The sequence below is a fragment of the Lachnellula hyalina genome (assembly GCF_007821495.1).
Source record: "Lachnellula hyalina strain CBS 185.66 chromosome Unknown contig00090, whole genome shotgun sequence".
NCBI lineage: Eukaryota > Fungi > Ascomycota > Leotiomycetes > Helotiales > Lachnaceae > Lachnellula > Lachnellula hyalina.
This window is the reverse complement of record NW_022157204.1, coordinates 100,181-122,654: the sequence shown is the minus strand read 5'-3', so window position 1 is coordinate 122,654 and position 22,474 is coordinate 100,181. Positions and strand designations below refer to the sequence as shown.

Sequence of the window (22,474 nt, the reverse complement as noted above, 5' to 3'; positions counted from 1 at the left end):
GTCCCGTGTTTAACGAAACTCCTCCAAGCGGCCCGGTGCGTAGCAGCTCACGCATGAGCTCGAGTTGGGTCGAAGACGACAGTTCCCTTGGCTTGGCGGGACCGAAGAGCAAGAAAGTCGCAATTAGCGAGAGGGATCAAGAGTGGGTAGAGAGTATGAAAGAGAAGGTGCGGCAAGCTAGTGCGGAGAAGGAACGCAGGGAAAAGGATAAAGAGTTTGGGCAGATGGAGAGGGCTGGGGGGACAAAGAGATTGTTTAGGAAGACTTGAGTCTTGCTTGTTTTGCAACGTGATGTGTCCCGAATGTCGACGTCAAGCGTTGTATGAATTAGAATGAAGGGTATTGGGATGTTTGGATGGCGCGGGGAAATAGGACTCTAGGAGGCATTGCAGGAGTTTGATACATAGCATTGTTTTGCGCTGGCGGAATATGAAATACCCTTTTACTTTGTCTGATACGAGGAAATGTAACTCTTAAGTGCTTGTGCGCTTCGTTGCATCTCTTGGCAACACCAAGTACTAGGATCAAATCAAACCCTAATGCTTCAAGATGTACTTTCAATATATACGAATGAAAGAATAACATATACTAATTCTTAATCAAGCTATTACAAAGACCAAAAAACAAATCCTAATCTTTTATGATATCGATAGTCCAGGGGCTAAGGTCTACGGAAATGATCACTAGTTTTCTTTACGAGATATAGAGCAAATAGAGCCCGTGAAAACCTGAATATAGCGAGGCCATTTGGGTACTGCGCCTTTATAGACTAGGAAGCCTTGTTAAGCACCCACAGGCTCAAATCACAAAGCAGAATACCAAAACACAAGGTAAGTTCTTTCTCCTTCTGGTCGTACTACTTCCCTTCCTCTAGCCAAGCCAAGTCGAATCAGGGGAGGCGAGATGATCTCATTGGTTACTTCCAAAGCAGGTCGCTTAGATCGCTTGCTTAGTAATCTAGACTTCCCGCCCCTTTGCAATGGAACTTCCACAACTTCATCGCTTTCCCATCTTTCCCATCTCTCCTTGTCTTGCAAGAAGGAAGTTCACTTCTAGAATGTAAAAGGCCATATCCAACCGCCACCACCACTCCCCAATCCTAATAACCTATCCAACTTACTTTGCACATGGCTCATTTCTCCACCCCCACATCCCGCTGGGCAGCCCTCACATCCCGCAACCCCCTCGCCTCTGACGCGTTTATCTACAGCGTCCTCAGCACCAAGATCTACTGCCGCCCAACCTGTCCCTCGCGTCTCGCACGGCGCGCAAATATCGTTTTCCACGACTCGTGCACCGAGGCGGCCGCTGCCGGGTTCCGGCCTTGCAAGAGATGTCGACCGGAAGTGGAGGGCGGATCTCCAGGGGATGGGCAGAAGGTATTGGTGGCGAAGGCGTGCGGGTTGATTGAAAACGAGGGTGTGAGTGGGAGTGCAGGACTAGGTGTGGGTGTGGGTGTGCAGCTAGAGATGGAGGTGGAGGTGGGGAAGTGGAGCGTGAGGGATTTGGCGAGGGAGTGCGGGGTGACGGAGAGTCATTTCTGTAGGGTTTTCAAGAAGGTTATGGGGTGTACTGTTGGGGAGTACAGAAAGCAGCTCCAGCTCAAGCATGCACAAGAAACATCCCCGGAAGACATTACAATCCCACTCCCATTGCCCGCAACACAGACCATTAATCCGATGATTCCCAAACCCGATGCTCTGGTTTCGGAAGGACTCGCTACTACGGGGAGCTGGGAATTGTCCTTAGCTCAATATCCGCTGGATCCGGACCTTGATGGGAACTGGTTGTCGTCCATTGAAGGTATGCCATTAGCCGGGGATTCGTATGATAATCAGCTACTGGATCTTGATTTTTCGGACCTGGATCTCGAGATGTCGAATTACTTGTTAGAGAATATGGTTTAGATAGATTTACTCCTGAACACCAAATACAAACCCCACTTTACAATGAGTTCAACGGTAATGATAACTGTTATACTTAGCTGGGTATAATCCAAGGGGTAAACTGGCTGGTATCTTGAGCTCTAGAAGACTCACTTCACTCTAGACCCAGTCTCACACTTAATCCAAAACACCGTTTACGGAATACGTCCAGGCCTTGGGAGGGGGCTATCAGAACCGTATTAGTTTTCGCAACTTCAGGAGGTCGCTTGAGGAAAGAGTTCGTCACCCAAATTCTCCGACCTAACTGTCCTGCCTCAGAGTGAGGAAGCCAGTCTAAATACCATCCTACTTTACCATGTAAGAATAAACACAAAAGAAAGGGCTAGAGTCGAAGAAAAGGGTAAATTATAGAAAAATATAGCGCCCCAGATCGCTTTGTAGTAGTAAGAGCCGAGGTTGGTTGGGAGTTGTTTTTGACTTGATTGGAATAGGCAGCTGGACGTAGAGGTAAGTTTCTTATAAACCTGTACTCTCTCGTGGATTTGCAAAAGTGTATAGCTCGCTCCAGCCGAGGAAATGTGTTATTCATGCCGTATTTATTGTATTAAATAAGTATTGATTGCCATTGTCTGAGACTCTGGGTATATAGCTCTGCAGAAGGCCTCTTAACAGCTATACGGCTCGTGTTCAAAGTTTCAGTATTTATTTGGACATAGGTTATATGTGTGCAATAAATGCATCTAGAAGCTCGACACGGATAATTATGCTAGTTCAAAGGTGGCAAATGTGACTCGAGCGAGTGTTGCTCCCGAATTGACCAATCAGAAAGCTCGCTTCTAACATCTTCTCGACTTATCTTCTCTTCACTTCACTTCACTTCACTTCTCATCTTTCCAATTCCGATTGCTCCCGAATTTAGTACAGAAGCATTGACACTACACTTTTATCATATATACAACAACCCGAGATAACCACACGACTGAAACACCTACCGCCAAATGGCCGTGACGGAATACCAAGAAGTGAGATATCCCATCCTCCCACCCACCACACCACTAACCCCTCAACCCCACCAGCGCGTATACGCCCTCCTCGTGCAAATCCCCCGCGGGAGAGTCTCCTCCTACGCCTCCCTCTCGCGCGCTCTCGCGTCCTCGCCCCGCGCCGTAGGCGGAGCGTTAAGACGGAATCCGTTTGTGCCGGATGTGCCATGCCATCGGATTATCTGCGCAGATGGGGTGCGTGGCTTATGATTACAATTACGCGTCTCTTATATTCGGTGTCCTTTCGCTTTTATATAATACTGCCTGTGAAGAATGGGGTATATTTTGCTAACGGTGATGTGTAAGAAAAGGCAATAGGTGGGTTTAAAGGCGAGGCGCAAGATGCGCCATCGGGTGTGAATCGGAAGGTGAAGGAGGGGCTTTTGAGGAGTGAGGGCGTGCTTTTTGATGGGAGGGGGATGTTGGTGATGGGGGGAGGTGGTGGGATGATTTTAAGGCTTGATGGTGATGATGATTGATGGAGTGGATGGATGGAGGGGGGAGGGGGGAGGGGAAAGAAGTGTGGTGTTTGAATGGCTGACGTATTTGATGGATAGAAGAAGGGAGAAAAGCATTTGAAGGGTTATAGTATTGATCTTATAAAGGATAAGGAGACTTCTCATAAGACAGATGAGGCACTTGGCTTGAGATGACAACTCGGAATATACCACTATTGAGGATTGTATATTGTAATGCAGTATAACTTCATCTGAAACGACATCTTCATGCACGTAGCCTATACTCACAGCGCGAGAAAAGAGAGTGAAATATGTTGAGAAATACACACAGACTGGATGTATCATTAAGGTTCTTTGTAAGATCTTATAATACCCATTATATCACCAACCATTTACATCCCAAGCACCATCCGCCACGCTCTCACCATCCATAAATCCATCATCCAACCAAGCCATCTTATCCAGCTCCCTAACAAAGAAATCATGTTCCTCCTCTAGCAGCTTCGTGTCCGCACCCATCTGGTCCGGATACCGTTTTATGTTATGCCAGTGCGTGAGCGCGCGTAACGCTTGTTCCAGGGGCAGCGCTTCCTCAACCTCAGCGTCGATATCACTTCCCGCTAGCCAATCATCGCGAAGTTCAGGCCGGCAATGAAGGTACACTTGTGTAATTATGCGCATATTGCCCTGTCGCCACTTGCGACCGCAGTAGGGCACTTGGTTCTTGAACAGCTTCAAGGTATAGAGTCGCAGATCTGGCTGGGCTGGTTTCGTGACTTTCTTGAGGATGTTGGAGGATTTGTATTGGACGAGGAGGAGGTTGCGGTGTGCTTTATTTTTGCAGATTTTCTGCATGATACGCAGGAAGTTGATTGAGGAGAAGAAGTTCCGCCATGAGAAGTCGGTGATGGGTTCAGATGGTTGCTCGCCACTGAATTCATCGCCTTCTGCAACTTCACGCTTCCCTGCATGTTGACCTTCTTGGAATGCGAGGGCGGGGAGTTTGTCATCGACTTCTGCTACAGGGAGCTCGCGACGGGTCTTTATTGGTGGGGGAGCGGCATCATCTTCGCTTTCTACTTCGGGCTCGATATCGTTTGCTAGGGGTGCGTTCTTGCTGTTTAGATTGCAGAATGAGAAGAAGCTCATATCTTCACGATCGGTTTTGCTAACAACGACCTTGTCCATCTCTTGATGAGCAAAGAGCTTAAGAACAAGTGGGAGATAATTCGAATCGAGCAATAGCTGGGTAAGGTACTCAAACTTCAAAATGTCTAAGATTATTAGTGTGATTTCAACTGTGACTACACAAGACTTACTTGAGACTTTGAACCACTTGAGAAGAATAAGAAGAATTCCAGAGACTGCTTTTGCGGTTATTTCCCTTGATCTCAAAGCTTCGATCTCATCAATCTGCAATTCTACTTGGTCTGCGTTGGTCGGAAGAGGAATGTTTGCGGGGTCTTGAGGTCGCTGTGGCTGTTGCTGAGCACTGTTCACCCGAAGGTTCACTTCTGATCTGAAGCCAGGGGCAAGACCACTTTGAGGCTGACCAGGGGGTGGTTGGGTAATAAGTGCAGTCACATTCGCCAAGACTGCCTTTAGGAGTACTATGACGAGAGACTGTAAATGTGGTATAGAATTTCGCTGTGAGTATTAGTATCAGCTATTGGAAAATAAGGCAAAACTTACGTAGAAACTTTCCACGAGATCAAGCTTCTTTCTGAGCTTGTTGTCAATATCTGGATTTGGTCCATAGTCTACTTCAGGCTTAATACGTTTCGTTTCCTTCATCGAGAGCTTATGAGCAAGGATAGTGTCCAGGTCAAGCTCCTCGATGTCATCATTTTCAATGTCCCATCCTCGCTCAAATTTGAGGAAGCGCTCTCGCTCATCCCACAATTGACGCATTGCCCTTGTCATTCTCATCCTCCTGGCAAACAGTTCTCCGGCTTCGAGGATTGACTTTGGGATATCGCTTCCTTCCCATCTGTGACCGACGAGCACTTCTTGCATTCCAGCGGCACCTTTTCCTCCCGCACTGTTGCTGGTGCTGTCTAACGGGGGATACATGAATGGGAAATTCTGATTGGTTTGATAATTCTGTTTCTTCCCAGCTTTGCCACCAACTGGTGGAGAAGGTGGAGGCGACGGTGCTGGGGTTGCAATATGTACAGGTTGGTGTAGAATGGAAGCACCACTACTATTGACATTCATTGGAGGTGGTATTATTCCATTCGCACCATTCGCCCTACTTGGTCGGTTGGGAAGTGGTGGCAGGATGGAATTGTTATCCGGTTCAAGAGGAAGTAATGGTTGTGGCGGGGTATATGCGGGGTATTTTGAAGTAATTTCCTGGCGGAATATATGGTAATCCAGGGGCGAGGCAGTGATAAGTTCGCCTGCACCACTTTTAGAATCTCTCAGCTCGGCAGTTGCTTTTTTAAGCTCATCGACTTCGGCGGCACCTCCGAAGACGACAAGTATCGCTTTCCAGAAAAGGAGAAAGATCTGTATTAGTTAGATGCTGGATCACGAAGGTAAACTGTGACATACTCTTGTTTGGGGTAGTTCATTCGCTTCATCCCACCGAAGACGAGCAGTAATAGTCACCAAGTAGTTAACAATACCCGGATTGAGTCCAACTGGAAACATGTTAGCTGGTGCTTGAAGGGGAAATCATTTACATACGCAGCTTCCCCCGGGGATATTCCAGAGTAACAGGGTCATTGCGAACACCCTCGATCACAAGGTACATGATTGTAGTAACATTGTCAAGTTCATCTTGGATGAATGGAATGTCCTCTTCCGTCAATTTGTTTTCTCGGAAGTCGTCGTCCCTAGAAAAGGTCAGTAATAGACCATCATTTACGGCTAGATTGCATACCAAAGGTGCTTGAATGCATTCTGCATAACTTCGTACAAGAGAGGAATTCCACCAGCTCTTGCGACTAGCAGGATACCGAACTTCATGTGCTCCAGATGACACTCCGTAGCCCTGGTTTTCTTTGGAGCATTTGTTTCCTCCACAGGCTTCATCCCAGCCGTCTCGTCCCATACCCCTAGAATGATATGAAGAATCGTCTGCAGACTTTTACATCGGCGCGAAGGTCGGTAGCTAATAGTCCATTGACCTCTCGTTCAACAAAGCTCTCTCGTTTTCTTGCCTCTGTCTCCAACCATGGAATTCCCGCAAATTTCTTCCATCTTCTTACGAATGTATCATTTGCGCGTAACAACCGCTTATACTCTGCTTCGTTGTATGAAAACCACTCATCAATCTCTTCCTCGAAGCTCGCAGTATCCGCGTACGTAAAGGCAAAGGGGGCTGCTTCGGCTTTGGGAAAGTCGGTGACGATGCGCCGGAGTTGCATCAATGAAAGGGAGTCATTCGGATTGCCGACTTGCTGGGGCGAAGGAGGAGGAGGAGGTTGATGAGGCGGGGGGGGCTGAGGTTGGTTTCTCTGGAGCTGTGGCCGTGCCATGGGAACACTCGTTGGCGGTTGAGGGGCAGGAAGACCAACGTCTGCAAGGCCAGTGTCGGCAACATCTGCCACGTCTTTGGGGGGGTCTGCAGGTTTTGCAGACCACAGTGAGGCCATAGCTGGGGAATTCTGAGCCGGCTCAGTCGTATGGTACTCGTAGCAGCATTGTGGGAAGTTGTGCTGCAGGAAAGTGCAGAAGCTCTATCGCGCTCCGTTTGTTTGTATGTTTCTCAAAGATCATCGCGATTCGATGCAGCTCGCCCGATAAGATAAGAAGCCACGTGATATTGACAAATAGTTCAAACAGCTCATTTATCGCCATGAGAAAAGATTGTGTCACAGTAATAGGTATAGGAATAGGAATAGTAGTTGGAAATATTTTTGGATTTGTTAAATTACATTTAAAGAATTGACTTGTAATCATCGTTTGTATACCTACCTTATGTACCAAGATGAGTAGTTCAAATAAAAGGGGGTATTCGCTTATGTCGTCGCTCACAAACCACGAACTTTATTTTAGCAAGCAACACCAGAAACAAAAACTAAAATAAAAATGAGCAACAATAATTTAGCCAAAGGTAGCAAAAAAATAGCAAAAAGAAAATGTCCCATGGAACTGAGTTCCATGCCTGGGAGTCGAACCCAGCGCTACCGCGATCACTTGTGATGCACACTGAGAGGCGGAAATGTTACCGATACACCAGCATGGACAGGTTATTTTGTTAGATATTCTGCTTATTTGGCAATATAATGATATTAACACTACACCACTCAAATACTGCCCGATCCGATCTTTTGCCAGCGCATTTTGGGGGCAAGGGGAAGTACGGTTACGCATAATAGTAATACAATCGTGCCTATAATTTCGCCCTGTGAAGCCTGTAAAGGACTAAAAACACATGTGTATAGACGGTCCTACCCCCGTTAAAGTGGGGTAAAATGGGCATCCGTGTAATAACATATTTTAAAGCTTAACTGAGGCCACCGAGACTTGATTGGAAATAAAGTAAGCAAATTAACGAAGCCACCATACATTAATCGAACGCCGAATAGTCGGTGTTCTAGTATGGTGACTTTCATAAGGCGTGCTTCAACATATCATATAAAGCCGATTATCATTCTCTTTGACAATTCGATCAAACCATCGAGTTTAAAACTTGAATTTCTAGTCCCTCTTTTACAGTGTATACCATTTTCTATTGTGACTTGCCTACAGAAAATTATCTCAACTCCCATTGCCATTATGCCTACCACTTACCTGATCACCGGAGCTACAGGATACCAAGGAGGGTCCACGGCCCGCCAACTCCTCTCCCACGGCCACCGCATCCACGCATTCGTGCGCAACCCCTCATCACCAGCCGCGCAGAACCTCGCAGCCCTCGGCGCCACACTCTTCAAAGGCGACTACAGCGACCTACCCTCCATAATCGCTGCCACCAAAGGAGTATCCGGCGTCTTCCTCAACACGTTCCCAGATTTCCAACACCCCGATGGCGAAGTGCCGCAGGCGCAGAACTTCGTAACCGCTGCTAGAGAAGCAGGAACCGTCACGTCATTCGTCGTGTCCACGGTATTCAAGAGCAAAGAGAATCTGGAGTTCACAGCTGCCAGGACGAGCGACTTTCCATTCTTGGCACGGTACTACAGAAGCAAAGCCGGCGTCGAGGATGTCGTGCTCGCGAGCGGGATCAAGCATGTCACGATATTGAGGCCAACTGGGTTGGGATACCAGTACTTGTCCCCATATTGCTTGCTGTATTTTCCGGAGTACCCAAAGGAACATTTCATGACTGTTAGTTATGCGAAGGAATACCGACAAGGCCATTTGGATCCAGAAGATGTGGGGAAGTTTGCTGCGGCAGCTTTCTTGCAGCCGGAGAAGTTTGGTGGGAAGACGATCGAGCTGGTGAAGGAGGTGTTGACGTTTGATGAGATTGTGGCAGTCATCAGCCGTGTTTCGGGAGTCAAGATTGGAACCAGATATCGGAGTCAGGAGGAGACCAGAGCGCTCGTCCTCTCGGGGAAGTTCCCGGTCCTCGAGACGCAGATGATTCCGCGCAGGCTGGATTATGAAAAGGAGGTTACAAGTTTTGAAGAGTATGGGATACAGCTTGGTACACTTGAATGTTTCTTGGAGAGAGAGAAGTTGAAGTTGTTGGAGACTTTGGGTGTGAAAGTCTAAGCTTGGGAATTGGGTTAAACATCTAGCTAAAGCTGCGAACTTGCGCGTTCCCACCCCCCCGGTCAATCTGCTAGCCAACCTGTTGGACAGTCAGAGAATGATTCGAAATCTTTTGAGCCGTATCCTTGTGTTTATAATCTCTTTATGAGAATATGATAATCTGTAAGCACTGTAGCCGCTCCTTGGCATTCCGCGAACTATATCAAAATAGTTGAAACAGACTCGTGAAAGGGGTTTCAAGACATACAAAAAGGGGGGAAATAAATACTCATAGATCCAGAGTAATTTTAAAGAAAGTAGGATATATTTGTACGTGGCATGCATATGCGTATATTCAGACAAAACAAACTCTTTTCAGGCTGCATCCTTACGGCACCGATCTAAAACCTTGCCAGCGTGTCGTATTCTAAGAAGGCATTACATAGGATGAATATGCAAGCTGGAGTCCCTTAAGTTCAGAGCCGAGGCCGAGCTTAATAAAGATTTTCACTAGAAAGTGTAGCGAGCTGGGAGAGAGCTAGGTAAGTTCTATGGATATTTATAGACCCTGTTGGCGCTAGGTAGGGGGCTGAATATAAGTCACGTGAGGGGTAGTGGCATACTTCCAATTCCATATTGTAACAGAAGCCCGAATGGTTAAAGGTAGCATGTTCACCGTTGAGTTTGGTATGCTCTTTCTATTCGCTAAAGCCATGGTATGCAGGTTTTGCATGTCGGTGCTCACAAGGTCTTCTTTGTCAATCACGTGGCGTAATCATCTGAGATGTCTTGGCGTCAGTCTGTACGTAAAAGGGATGCAGCTGAGCTGAGGCTGAGGCTAAGGCTGAGGCTGAGGCCGAGCTACCTCTACCTCACCGGCGTGACTCTTCGTTATTTGGTTTGGTCAATCTGTATATATGTAAAGTCCATCGTTTAAAAACACACTCTCTACGCGAATCCCAATGGCGCACAGCATGCTCGACATATCTCTTATCCGACATGGGAAGTCGAAAGACGTTGTATCACATTTCAACGACCTCCGACAAAATGAATCAGACCTTCAAATCTGCCAGTCACTCCTTCGAGCCGCTGATAGCGAATACGTAACACCCCAAATATTCAATGTCTTTCTGTCCTGGTCCGAATCTCCTCAATCCATTGCAATGTGCATGCTGAAGGGCTCGTCACGTTCCATTCGGGCGGCAGCCATCGAGCGGTTTGGGAAAGCACTGAGCGACCCTCGAGAATGGCAAGCCGCATGGAGCGCAGTAGGCGGCACCAAGGGTCTTATCGACATCTTTGCAACGATTTCCGTCACAGAAGTGAAAGCCCTCTCGCGAGAAATGGGACATTGCAATCACGGTTACCAGAGAGTTGAAGAGCGAGAGCAGGCTATCGAGGAATTGCTGCAAGCACTGCTTCCCTCGCATTACCCAAAGTCAAAACTGCAGACTCGGGACAAACGACCTATCGAGCACTACTACGCTCAGATCGTCCCGGCATGCTCGCCAGAGTTTGTCACTATATTACTAGATTCCCAAGACGAGTCAAATCCTCTCTATCAACGAGTGTCTCCAACACGTCTGATCAAGACGTTTGGAGTCCTCCTACAGAGACGTGTACTTGAGTATATCTTTAGCAATGGCTGTAAGGACAAGCATCTTCCTCAATACTTTGAAGCTTTCGTATACCGCCAACCACCCTGGCCTGGACCAACCCCAAAAGTTTCAACATCGATGGCCTTTGCGATGAAGGTCTTGCAGTGTCGCCTGAAAGATATGAACAATAAACGTTGGCCGACCACCACCTCCGAGGCTGATGTATTATTTTCTATCCTTCGCCGAGCTTTGAAAAAAAGATGGCACGAGAATGATTTGCACAAAGTCTTTGAAATGGGCCTGCAATTACTAGAGGCCAAGCCGGCGCTCAAGTTTGCATTTCAATCGAAGGGCTTTTGGTCTATGCTTGCCCGTCGTTGGAGCAGAACCCCAGAAACCTACGAAGACTTGCTTGTCACCGCCCTTCGTCTGGAGCTAGGTGGGGTACAGTATACCATAGGCCAGAATTTCTTTCGAACTTCGAAAGATATGAATCTCAAGCCAGAATTGAGATGGCCGTTGCTTCGACTGTATTGTCTACACGTTCCCACGAAAGGAATTGACATTGATAAAGTCGACGACTTTGAGCCACTTGCAAAGCAGCAGTGGACATCAAGCGATATATTACAGCACCTAAGCAAAGATCAAGCCATTCGACTACTGAAAGGTCTTCAGCGTGCAAACCCAAAATATAGCTTCTTGAATGGACCTGGTCGGGGCTCAATTCTTGCGAATAAGGACATCAAGTCACAGCAAAACTTCAACGTCGTTCTTCTTCTGACCATATTACTGCGGGACGATCAAGAAACGCAAGGAAAGGCCGAGGCAGCTGTTGATCAGCTTCGGAAGAAGTCAGCTACTGCAAGGGAGCAGCCAGACAGAGCACATTTTGCAAATGCAGCTGCAGCTTATGCGATCGCAAGCGGAAGTCTCGAGCTCTACGGTGAGACAATCACCTGGCAGCAACGCTTCGTCCGTGATCCTCTTACTCTGAAAGCGGTTTTCGGGCGCATTGCGGTGACGACTAGCGAGGGCATCGAGCTGCTATCCGGCATACCTGAGCCGTTGCCTGCCAACATTACTCTAGACCAAGTAGCATCAAGAGTGAAAAAGGCAAATGATATCTTGATGACTCTCCACGAGACTATGGGCATAGCGAAACGAGAGCCTTCATTCCAAAAGGCTGATTGGGCCGGTGTAGCATCGTTGTTCGGCGCCGCAATCGATAAACGCGTCAATCTCGCCAAGGACCTACAAAAGCACATGAGTTCAGATGCAGAGGTGTATACTGCAATCTGGGGCGGGACTTTGGCAATGCTAGAAAAAGTAAACATCGATTTCCTCAACGCAGCTTATGGGCCGATCAAAGCCCTTCTCAACACGCTCGATCCACCAGCCCTCGCTGCTACCACGAAGGCTATGATTCAAAGCGGGACCGAGAGGCGCAAGAAGCAAGATCGGCAGCCTGGAGATGATATCTTAGAGCGCCTATCTTATGAAATCTTGAAACGTCTCGTGGTGGGTGACAATCCAGAACTGGCACAACAGCTTGTACTTCGGACGATACTGGACCGACCGGATGCAAGTTCTTGGCATAGACAGCTGCTATCGATATCATTCATGAAATCGCTTCCCGCTAAAGAAGCCCAGGAGATGCTTCTTGCGTTTGCTACTGCTATCGGCGAGAAGTTGGAAGAGCAATCGTATGTTCAAGTTGGCGAGAAGGAAGCTCCTAAATCGGCACCACCTCAATCACTTGTCAAAGTCACGACTGTCAAGTATCTAGCTAAACTTCTGAATTACGCCGAGTTCATCTCCGCAGAAGCGGCCGTGGAGGTGTTGGTAGAGCTATTCAAGGCTGGCACGCACCGAGATATCCGTCTCGCGACTCTCGACAGCCTGCTAAGCTTGCTGAACAACCTGAGTAGTGGAGCTGGCAGTGACTGGAAAGCTGATCCTCTAGTCGAGAAAATCATGGGGGCTCTGGAGACAATTATATCCGTCGTGGGAAGCATCAACGAGCATCGCCCACCGCGGGCGGAGGACTGGAAGGAAGCTCGAGAAACGGGGACGCTTCCGGAGACATCTGTAGAGCCGCCATTTCTTCTGAACGCTATATTCACAGCTCCCGGAGGATCGCGGTATCCCGGACTTAAGCACTTGAAGGCTGAATTCGTATCGCGCTTTATGTTGCCCATTCTCGAGCTCTCTCAAAAGGAGCATCGGAAATGGGTAACTTTATTCCTGGCTAAACACAAAGTAGACCTAACAGTCGACGATCTCCCACCAATGCCAATCAGCCCAGGAGTATGGCAAATTCTCGTGACCTCGTATGCGGCATTCCTCCCCCAAAAAGTACTAGAAGATTTCAACCGGTACATCATCCTCACCATAGCCCCGCCAACCACCCTAGCAACCTTCAACAAGGCCCTGAGAATGAACATCGACATACGCAAGACCCCTGAAGTCCGGCACTGGCTCTCCATCTTTGACAAAAGCATGGACCGATATATCGGCTCGGGAACGCATACACTACTAGCCCTAATCCACCACGCCAGACCAACTCCACATCCCGATTCTCTACTCAGCAACCCTATTTCCTTTGACCAGATCCTCCGGATGATCCTCTCGCACGCCTCGCTATTCCTAGATTACTACGAAGAAAAATACACAGACATATGGGATGAATTCGTCCGTGACCTGCGACAGCCAACACAAGCGACGACCTTCGGGGCAGACGTAGCATCGCTGCGCTCCAAATTTGCGAAATGGCAGACCTCTGGTAAAATCGTGCTAGAGAAGGTGACCGCTCTGGCCGTAGCGAGAAAAAACGCGTATTCGCAAAAGGGTAAGCGCAGTATCCTGCCCCCGACGACGAAACTCCGCCTATGGCAGCTTCCTTATCCTTGCTATCCCAACGCCGCGGCACTGGATGGCCAGTGCAAATCCTTGGTGCGGGAAATGGAAAAACTGTTGCAGGAGTGCCTAGAAGGCGAAGCTAATGCGCTGCGCTGGCCACTGATCGCTGATGATGCTTATACGGTGTCGGGAATGCTGAATACGGACGAGGAACGACTGCGCGTAGCTGTGTATTTGGGGAGACTTGCGCGTGTGGATGAGCAGAGCGCGGCGGCGATGAATCTTGTTAGGGTTGCCGTGGCGATGAAACTTATTGAGGCCGGACGGGATGGCTTGGTGAAAGGTGGGAAGTGGTTGGAGACAGAACCACGGGAAGAGCGTTTCGAGAGGGCGATGAACCTTTTTGAGGATAAACCGGAAGACGTCGTGGAAGGCGGGATGGGGGAAGAGGTGGAACGGCGAAAAGAGCTGTCAGGGAGAGTGCGGGAGATGGTTGGGGAGTGGTATGATGGTGACGAGGAGAGTATCCGCGAGAAGGTTGGGGAGTGGAGGAGGGGAGACAAGTCCCTTTGGGAGAAATTGATGAGTAAAGAGTGAGGGGGTAGCTTGGTCCATGTAGCTTTGACTTTGGCAAGGTAGGAGATGTATTGTACACAATGATTTGGTACAAGTCCATGTATCAACAGGTATCCCTTAGGAGAACTCCGAGAGCATGGTGTTGTGGCGGGTGCAGGACACCGCCTTGCCTTGCCTTTGCCCGCTCAACCGATGTATTTTATCGTCAAACCCCCAGGCTCAATCGAATCCCTACTTGACTCACAAAGAATCGATTCTTTGAATGTAGTCAAGTTCATTCATAGCTTCCAGACCTTCCAGTCCCGAATCCCCATCCGTCGTAGAACGCCCCCAAGTTCACCCTGCCCTTCCTTTCCGCCCTCCCATTTCTTGGGACCGGCAAGGTAGTCCACGAAGCCCTCGGGGCCAGATACAAACAGTAGCTTCGAGTCGATACGCGTTGTTACGGGTGAGTACTTGACGGTTTTAGCGTCAGATTGTGGCGTGTTAAGTAGCGGTGGTATTCGTTTCTGGTCCAACATTGTGCCTTCTTCATCAACCACATACTGCACTTGGAGGCTATCCGGGTATTTCTCCTGCAGGCTTTGGAGCTCCCGGACTATATAACCAAGGGCAGCATTCCCGTTCCCAGTGCCTGTAGGAGGATTATGATCTCCGCCATAACCACCTACACAATCCTCCCGTTTCCGGTTCGCCCATACAATGCGGATCTTAGGCAGCCTATCCCTATCGCCACCCCCCTTTCTCTTCTCCAGCAACGTATACACAACCTGCAGCGCAGGCGCAATGCCCGTGCCCCCAGCCAAGAACACCACATCCGACACCTCAGCCGGCAACTCAACTTCTACCTTGGGCCCCCTTAAATCAACCTGCGCGCCCTCCTGCAGGCTATGCAAATACCGCGACACCTCCCCCCTCTCCTCTCTACGAATCAAAAACCTCAAATCACTCCCTAGACCTCCACCTCCAACGCCTGGCGGCAACGGCGTATACGCCCTCGCAATCTGCAGCTCCGGCTGCTTAACCTCCACGCTCCACGTCCCCCTCCCCCAAACCTCCCCATACGGATCCTCGCACTCAACACTCCTCGCGGCCTTCGGCCGCAGCGTAAGAATTATACACGTCGGACTAACTTGCTCGCGCCTAATTATCGAGAAGGGCGTGAAGCGCGGGGGATCAAAGATTTTCGGGACGCGGGGGAAGATGTTTATGTATGTGATGTAAGATAGTATGGGTATTGCGAGAACGCAGCCGCGTATTATCCATTTTGAATTGGGTGAAGGGCGGCGTGGTGGAGAGCTGAATGGACGGTGGTGGTTGGGGGGGAGGGAGTCGATGGAAGATCGGAGGTGGGAGATGGGTGGCACGGGAAGGACTTATTGGTGGCCTTGAGAGGCATTGCCTCATGGCCGGACGTGCCAATTTCATGAAGAAGTTGCTATTATGGAGCGGAAAGGTTAGAATTATCAGAATGAAGTCGTCGACGCGTCCAAATATTTATTTTCTGCCATCCATGCATGCCATGCACGTTCACGTCATCCCTAGGCGGTGAAGAATCTTTAGTGCAGGGATTTTAAATCCATGCATTGTCCCCCTTTTCACCTCTACCTCTAAATCTAAACATATTGCTTCTTTTTTTTTTTACCAATCTAACTAGTATGTCCTGATGTTTTATTGTTTGCTCATACGTGGATCTATGTATAGCCCTATTGATCTAGCATCAACCAGAAGCACCTATATCCAAACAAAAAGACGGAAAGCTCGTCATCTCCATTCCCAAAAGCTATCAGCGAGCTCATAAACGCAGAATATAACTATAATACAAATTACAACTGTTTTAAGTCTCCCTCTCCTACCATTCCGAATCTAATATACACTCCGTCCAATATCCTCTCATCCCAAATCATGTCCCATTCCACATACGGAGATCACCTCAACTCATATACCATTTCCCACTCCACACTACGACGACCCTTTATCGCCGCCCATCACATCAATATACCCCCTCCCCTTCTTCTTTCTCGTCGTCCCCTTCCGCGATCCACCCGTCGCAGGACCAAGCAAATCATCAATACTACTCGCATTACTCATGCTGGTGCTCGGCCGGCTAGGTGGTGCAGTCGGTGGTCCACCAGCCGCAGACCCATTACTCACGCTCCGCACCATGGGAGGCGGCACCAAACTCTCCATACTCAGACTTGAAGGTGGTAGCCCATCAGACCGTGATAATGGACTTCCCGTAGGCCCACCATAATCACTCGTAGCCCTCATAGCGGTCGGGATGGCCCTCGGCGCACTCGTAGGCGCACTAGCAGGCGGCACAGATGCTGTTCTCGGCGGCCCAACAGCACGCGGCGGTGGAGGAGTAGAAGTAGGTGTGGGCGCGACATCGCCGCCTTTCTTGTTGACCCAGCGTTTGAGATCTGGGTCGTAGACGAAGGACGATGCTTCGCCGAGTTTGGCGCGGATGGGTTTCCCGGGTTGCGACATGTCTTGTTGGGGTTCCTTTTTAGCGAACCAGCCGCCGAGGCCCCAGCCTTTCTTTGCGGGTGCTGCAGAAGATTTTTGGGCTAGTGGGATTTGTTAGTAATGGCAAGGAGAGGGGGAAGTTTGTGCTTACCATCTGCTTCTGCGGCTTTCCGGAAAGCTTCGTCCGCTTCCCGGTCTTTTTCCGCTTTGGTTTTCTCCTGTGATGCGGATGCTCCTGGAACATCATCATCATCGTCCATGAAAGACTTTTTCTTGTCTTTGGTGTCAACAGGAGAATCTGGCTCCTCGTAAGGCTGATAACTGTTGGATGGGGGTTCGTAGCCTCCAGATGGTGGTTCATAACCACTAGAAGCTGGCGGTTCATAGCCACTAGAATTTGAAGGTTCATATCCAGAGTTCTGTTGGGAGGACGGTTCGACTGGTGCATACGAGTTTGCAGGCTGAAGTCCACCAAAGTTATCGAGCGGCTGTGGCGAGGAATATATATTTGAAGGTGGTTGTTCGGTAATCGGGGTTGTTTGTTGAGGAGCGTATGGTGAGCCGCTAGATGGTGCATAGACAGATTGAGGCGAATATCCTGTGTTCGCTTGCGGCACATGATGATTTGGAGCCGGTTGCGAGTTAGGTTGATAGTCCGACATTTGTGACATCTGGCGCTGAGGCTCGTATCTTCGATGCTCACTAGATGATCTCTCTTCCAAAGAACTTCGAGGGCGGGAGCCATAAGAGGAAGCAGTGAGAGGCTCCGGTGTGTAAGTTCGATTTGGGGCGTACTTTGACGAAGCTCTGGTAGCTGGGATGGCAATAGCAGTGCCATTGATGCCCAGTCCTCCGATATGGGATCCATAGATATCTGTGGTAGACGGGGAGCGACTAATTGTCGGAGTGCCACCAGCAATCCTAGCAAAAGGCCCACTTTCTGTTCCGCTTCCAGCAATCGATCCTGCTCCCTCCTTATCTTCATCCCCAGCGACAAATTTGTTAAATAGGGAGCCTAAAGATCCGGAAACCTTGTCAATGCTAGGCTTCGATATCCACCCAGTAGTCTCTTCTCTAGGAGACTGCTTCAATCGTTTACTGAGGTCATCCAAAGCGGATACCAACAAAGGATGATGGTAAGGTGACCTTCGAGTCTGAGAGGTAATAGATGCAGCAATAGATTCGCAGTATTGAAGGGCTTTTTCTCTATACCCATATTCGGCAAGGAGCGTAGCATGTTGCATCTTGTAGATTGATAGATGCGGACTCGAGACTGCTACATTCGAGACGCTGGAAAGTGACATGCCGTATTCAAACACTTCACTTAGTAGGATAGGTTCCATCTCTTTGTCAAATTCGTAAGGCTGTTTGAGGTGATCTGATCCGACGAGTACAATATTGACCGAGGGATCGTCAATGCCACCAAAATTTGAAAGATTTCGAGCAAACAAGAAGCAAATATGAGCTGCCTCTGCTCGACCGTAACCAGACAAAAGTTTGCCCATGGCATTGAGAGCTTGGTTGTCATCGGTACTTCTGTTGCTCAAGACAAGCCCGAGAGTCTCTCTCCACCTATCCAGCCCATCAAGCGCATCCTTCGAAGGCCCGGTAGCATTTGATGTGCTAACCATCTGGAAACCAGCTCGAGCTGAGGGCGGAACAAGCTCATCTATACTTTCTTCGAAGTTGCCAGCAAATACTTCATAAAGCGCAGCGAGAGATTCGGTGTTCTCGCCGATGTTCTTGACTTCTTTTTGTACGAACTCTTGAGCGACTTGCTTGTAAAGATCTTTCGACACGGTGTTGGAAATAAGCATGGCATGCGCCCACAATCGCTTATCAACCGCTTCCCAGACAGCCTTCTCACGTTCACCACGAAGTAAGTGTTTCCTTAATTGGTCAACTGCATAAGCATCCACCGGGTCGGCTCTTGTTCCAGAATCCGAAGAATGTGTGATTCCCGAGAGATCGGCTCCAGTTGCGTACAAAGGTGCCTCGGTCGTGTTTGCGTCATCGAGGTCGGGAGATAGCACTGCCCGAACGGCCTTTTCAACTACTGGGTTGCCTTCCAGAACACCATCATTTTCGATGAAGACTCGCAGTATCTTCCAAAGAATGATGCGTTCTTCGGTCCGCTTGTCGTCATGGGAAAGATGAGTCACCGTCCGGAGATACGACGCATTTTGCTCCAGGATTTCGATACTAGCAGTAAGCCAGGCCGCAACATCCTTCTTTTTGGACTTCCCTTTCAGAGGGCCAGGAAAGCTTGTCATTCGTTGTGGAAGAGGATCGATGTCCTTGATATTTCGAGTCCTCACTTCTCCAGGGCTGCGAATAATCATGGGTACTGATTGATTCATGCCATACCTCGGGACGTCTTTGGGAAATGATGTGATGATTGTCCCTCCAACACCCCAGACAAAGACAGGAGCACCTCTCCACCGTTGCATAGGGTCATGTTCTCGGCCATCAGTAGGAGCAATGTAATTCAAAGCCTGGGAGAAGCCTCTAGCGCGAGAAGGAGGAAATATTGGCTGCATAGCCGGACCTGGTTGTGCTTTTGGCGATGTAGGGATCTCCACTGAAGCTGGTCGTTGGTATGGAGCGGATGGAGGCATTTCATGCCTGGGCCTCGCAAATGTTTGCCCGGGAGATTGAGTTTGTGACCTTTGTGGGGGTGCGAACGCTTGAGGTGGAGTAGTATCCAATGCTTGCTGAGGCAGATAATTCGACGGTGCACGCTTGGGTGGTGAGGCAAGCTTCATTGCCGGGGGTGGAGGTGGGGTTGAAGTAGCTCTCGTGTTCTGGGGTGGTCGTGACAGAGTTTGTTGCGATAGCGAACCATAGTGTTGGTTTGTAGAGGCTGGCAATTGCTCGTTTTCATCAACTTCACGGGTGGGTGGCAGATGGTGGGCCCTCACACTCGAGTCGTATCCCGAGGAGCTACTTCGACGGTCGAGACTGGGATCACTTCCATATCTGGGTTCTTGACTCCTCTCAAAATGTGCCAGTGGACTTGACGTTCGAGGTTGGTGGGCAAAAACGGGGGGTGGTGGAGCATTCACAGGTGGTGCATTGTATACTTGAGACTGTTGACGTTGAATTGGCGGTGCTGGAGAATACCGCGAAAGCGCCGGAGGAGCAGTATGAGCTTGTGGTTGTGGTGGTGCTGGAGAATACCTCGAGGCCATGGATGGTGGAAGTACGGGGGTGGTTGTTAAAGATGCATATGGACTGACTCTTTCAGGTGCGACCAAACCCTGTGGCGCTGGTGGCCCTGGGGCTACTTGCTGTTGGATGGGAGGAGGGTAGAGTGGTTGCGCCACTTGTCCTGGGAATTGAGGCGGTGCACTGGCCTGTCCAGGTAACGTCGGAGAACCATATCCAGTCGAGTGTCTTGGAGCAGGCTTGGGTCTACTTGACATAGGGAGCTCTTCAAAGAATCCACTAGCCTGTTTTTTGATAGTTTTGGGAGGTTGAGCACTGGGCGGACCTGCTGTGGGCTGTAATTGACTTTGCTGGGCAGAATGGCTACTCTGGGGTGGTGACAAACTCGAGCCAGATCCTCTTGACTGTGGCAGAGGTGGTTGGTCATGCATACTGGCACTCCTTGGGGGCGGTACATTTGCAGCCGGTGCATTGTAGCCATGGTTAATTTGCTGCATGCTAACTCGCTTTCGCGGTTTGATGACTTCCATTGGTAAATCATACGGTGATGAATAGCCGCCCTTTGACTGGTTTGCGAAGCTTTGAGCCTTTGGCATTTCCGGTCGTTGAAGCTCTTGTTGCTGTGGTGGGAAACTAGGAGTAGCTGGAGAGATATAAGGAGTTGACACGCTAGTAGTAAGTCCAGGTCTGGAAAGATCTGTCAACATGGGCCCAGAAGGCGCATAATTATTCACTGGCGGAGGAACCGCTGTATTGGTACCAGCTGGAAGGTAGCGACTGCTGCTGCTACTCATTGGTCTTGGTTGAGCTGCCCCAGTCAAGCTATCGAATCCCACCACATGACCATTGGGGGATGTAACAGGGGCTGGAATTGGAGGGCTCGTTTGGTTGAATGCATTGGATTCAGCATCTTGATCATCAGTATCATCCAAAAATCCCTCATCATCACTACCAAACAGAGCAGCTGGGTCGAGAGCTGCATCCTCATCAACAGGTTCATCATCCGCCAGAAACTCATCGTCATCATCCAGGAATTCATCACCAGCCAAAGCAGCTTTCCATTTCTCGGCCAGATCTCCATCTGCAGAATCCATCCCAAGAGCAGTCAAGGTTTCTGCTTCACTGTGAATGGGGGCTGCTGGATCGCCAAGAACCTGGGATAGTATGGTGCTCGTTGACACTGCTATCCCGCCCCCTGTTGCGCGGTCTAAAGAGCTTTGGGCTGTTTCAATGGTCTCTTCAACGATATCTGGATGAGTTTGCTGATGCGGCTGGAAGTGAAGTGAGTCCATAACTTGCATTGTGGATTTCCGTTCTAGGGTTGGTGGTTCCGATAAAGACTGATCAGGGGCCGGCTCTGATTTGCTGACTTGAGTAAAGAAGTCTTCTTCATCTCCTTCGTCACCATCCATAAATGCAGGTGGGGGACGATCAGCATACTCGTCCTCCGCTGATTGTACAAGGGGAATACCTTCCTCATACCGGGCCTGGTCTTCCTGTCCTTCTTCTTGCTGGAAATCGCCTCCGTATGTCTGCCCAAAGTCCGTCTGAACGCTTTCATCTCTCCCTTCGTGGTGGGGCTCCGGGAATAGTTCATGCTCCGAGCTTGCTTGTTGAGCAAAGAAATCGTCCTCTCCATCATGTTCCTCATCTCCAAATAGATCTCTCGATTCATGCTCAGCTTTATTCATTATTTCCTCCGCCTGGCTCTGAGGCAGAGGCTCCTCGTAGTGATTCAACCCGGAGGAATGCGCCGGTGGAACTTGAGGAAAAGAGTTCGTCCGGTCTGTTTTGGCCATCAATTTGAAAGGGTCTGTATCTGCTCTGGAAATATTCCATTCCGGATCAACTTCATCATCCTCCCCCCAGTTAACCTCCTGGGCGGTCCTCGCAAACGACATTGTACTGAGATGTTTACTTTCATTTGAAGGCGCTTCTGATGGGAATTCGGCTTTGTCTTCTCTGGCAGTTTCTGGCATCTCGATGCCATTATGTACTGGGCTCTCATCCATTTCCACCCCTCCTGGACTCGCCAAGGATGTCGCGAGTGCATCTCGGAGGTTGGGTAGTTCTGGATGGGCAGTATTATCGGGTATTGGCTCGGAGTCTTCTAAAGCCTCCGCTGGGGGCTCTTGGGTATCTACTCTCGATGGAACCATGGATGAATCCGGTTTCGAATCTTCGAGGATGGCGTGTTCTGTTGGAAACGTACTCGAATGCGATTCCGGGGTTGGTTTTGTATGTATTATATCTGCGGATGAATTTGGCATAAAGGCAGGATGCCAGGATAGACTCGAAGATTCAGAAGACATGGTTACGGCGCGAATGGTAGGAAAAGAAGTGAATACTGGGAGTTGTCAGCATCATGAGCCCCCTTCTTTCTCCCGTCGCTCGGGCTATTTTCCTTTCCAGATACGTACTTATACAACGATACCCGCTAAAGGACCAATCAGATTAAGTAGAATAAGGTACCGCGGAGAAGGACATGCTACAGCTGTCAGAAAATCATTGTCCGAGGGCGTTGACGAGTAACAGGTGAGAGTGTAGACTTAAAGAATCTTGATGATTCGGATAGTTACATGCATACCTGTATTTCGCGACAAGGCCAGCTTACAGCTTTCTGTTGTACGGCGAGCTGCAGCGACCAAGAATACCCTGCATGCACCCCCGGAACGACCGCGTTCAACCGCGTGTCAACATCCCATGGCTGAGACAAGCTTACTTTCCGTATAGTGGCAGCATAAACTCTCAATAAATCCATACTTTGC

The 22,474-nt window shown here is 49.2% G+C and overlaps 6 protein-coding genes and 1 non-coding gene across 7 annotated transcripts; 3 read left to right on the top strand and 4 right to left on the bottom strand.

Annotated features, from left to right (window-relative positions):
* Positions 1 to 1,127: 1,127 nt before the first annotated feature.
* On the top strand, positions 1,128 to 1,907 carry ada (Bifunctional transcriptional activator/DNA repair enzyme; the record flags this gene model as incomplete). The annotated part of the gene is given in 2 exon segments (XM_031151282.1): positions 1,128 to 1,803; positions 1,816 to 1,907. The coding sequence occupies 2 exon segments, from the start codon at positions 1,128 to 1,130 to the stop codon at positions 1,905 to 1,907; spliced, it is 768 nt and encodes a 255-aa protein (XP_031004397.1).
* Positions 1,908 to 2,884: 977 nt separating this feature from the next.
* On the top strand, positions 2,885 to 3,408 carry LHYA1_G006342 (DNA base-flipping protein; the record flags this gene model as incomplete). Its single annotated transcript, XM_031151281.1, has 2 exons — positions 2,885 to 3,124; positions 3,241 to 3,408. The coding sequence occupies 2 exons, from the start codon at positions 2,885 to 2,887 to the stop codon at positions 3,406 to 3,408; spliced, it is 408 nt and encodes a 135-aa protein (XP_031004398.1).
* Positions 3,409 to 3,768: 360 nt separating this feature from the next.
* FAR11 (Factor arrest protein) lies at positions 3,769 to 6,989 on the bottom strand (the record flags this gene model as incomplete). Its single annotated transcript, XM_031151280.1, has 7 exons — positions 3,769 to 4,661; positions 4,707 to 5,034; positions 5,080 to 5,898; positions 5,944 to 6,032; positions 6,079 to 6,227; positions 6,275 to 6,420; positions 6,486 to 6,989. 7 exons carry the CDS (start codon positions 6,987 to 6,989, stop codon positions 3,769 to 3,771), a joined length of 2,928 nt encoding a protein of 975 aa, XP_031004396.1.
* Positions 6,990 to 7,493: 504 nt separating this feature from the next.
* On the bottom strand, positions 7,494 to 7,582 carry LHYA1_G006340. The gene has a single exon. It is a non-coding gene; the product is annotated as a tRNA-Glu (tRNA).
* A 533-nt stretch (positions 7,583 to 8,115) lies between these two features.
* Positions 8,116 to 9,057, top strand: LHYA1_G006339 (NmrA-like family domain-containing protein; the record flags this gene model as incomplete). The annotated part of the gene is made up of 1 exon (XM_031151279.1): positions 8,116 to 9,057. One exon carries the CDS (start codon positions 8,116 to 8,118, stop codon positions 9,055 to 9,057), a length of 942 nt encoding a protein of 313 aa, XP_031004414.1.
* Positions 9,058 to 14,347: 5,290 nt separating this feature from the next.
* On the bottom strand, positions 14,348 to 15,468 carry MCR1 (NADH-cytochrome b5 reductase; the record flags this gene model as incomplete). The annotated part of the gene is made up of 2 exons (XM_031151278.1): positions 14,348 to 15,212; positions 15,446 to 15,468. 2 exons carry the CDS (start codon positions 15,466 to 15,468, stop codon positions 14,348 to 14,350), a joined length of 888 nt encoding a protein of 295 aa, XP_031004413.1.
* A 563-nt stretch (positions 15,469 to 16,031) lies between these two features.
* On the bottom strand, positions 16,032 to 22,018 carry sec16 (COPII coat assembly protein; the record flags this gene model as incomplete). The annotated part of the gene is made up of 2 exons (XM_031151277.1): positions 16,032 to 16,639; positions 16,690 to 22,018. The coding sequence occupies 2 exons, from the start codon at positions 22,016 to 22,018 to the stop codon at positions 16,032 to 16,034; spliced, it is 5,937 nt and encodes a 1,978-aa protein (XP_031004388.1).
* Positions 22,019 to 22,474: the final 456 nt, after the last annotated feature.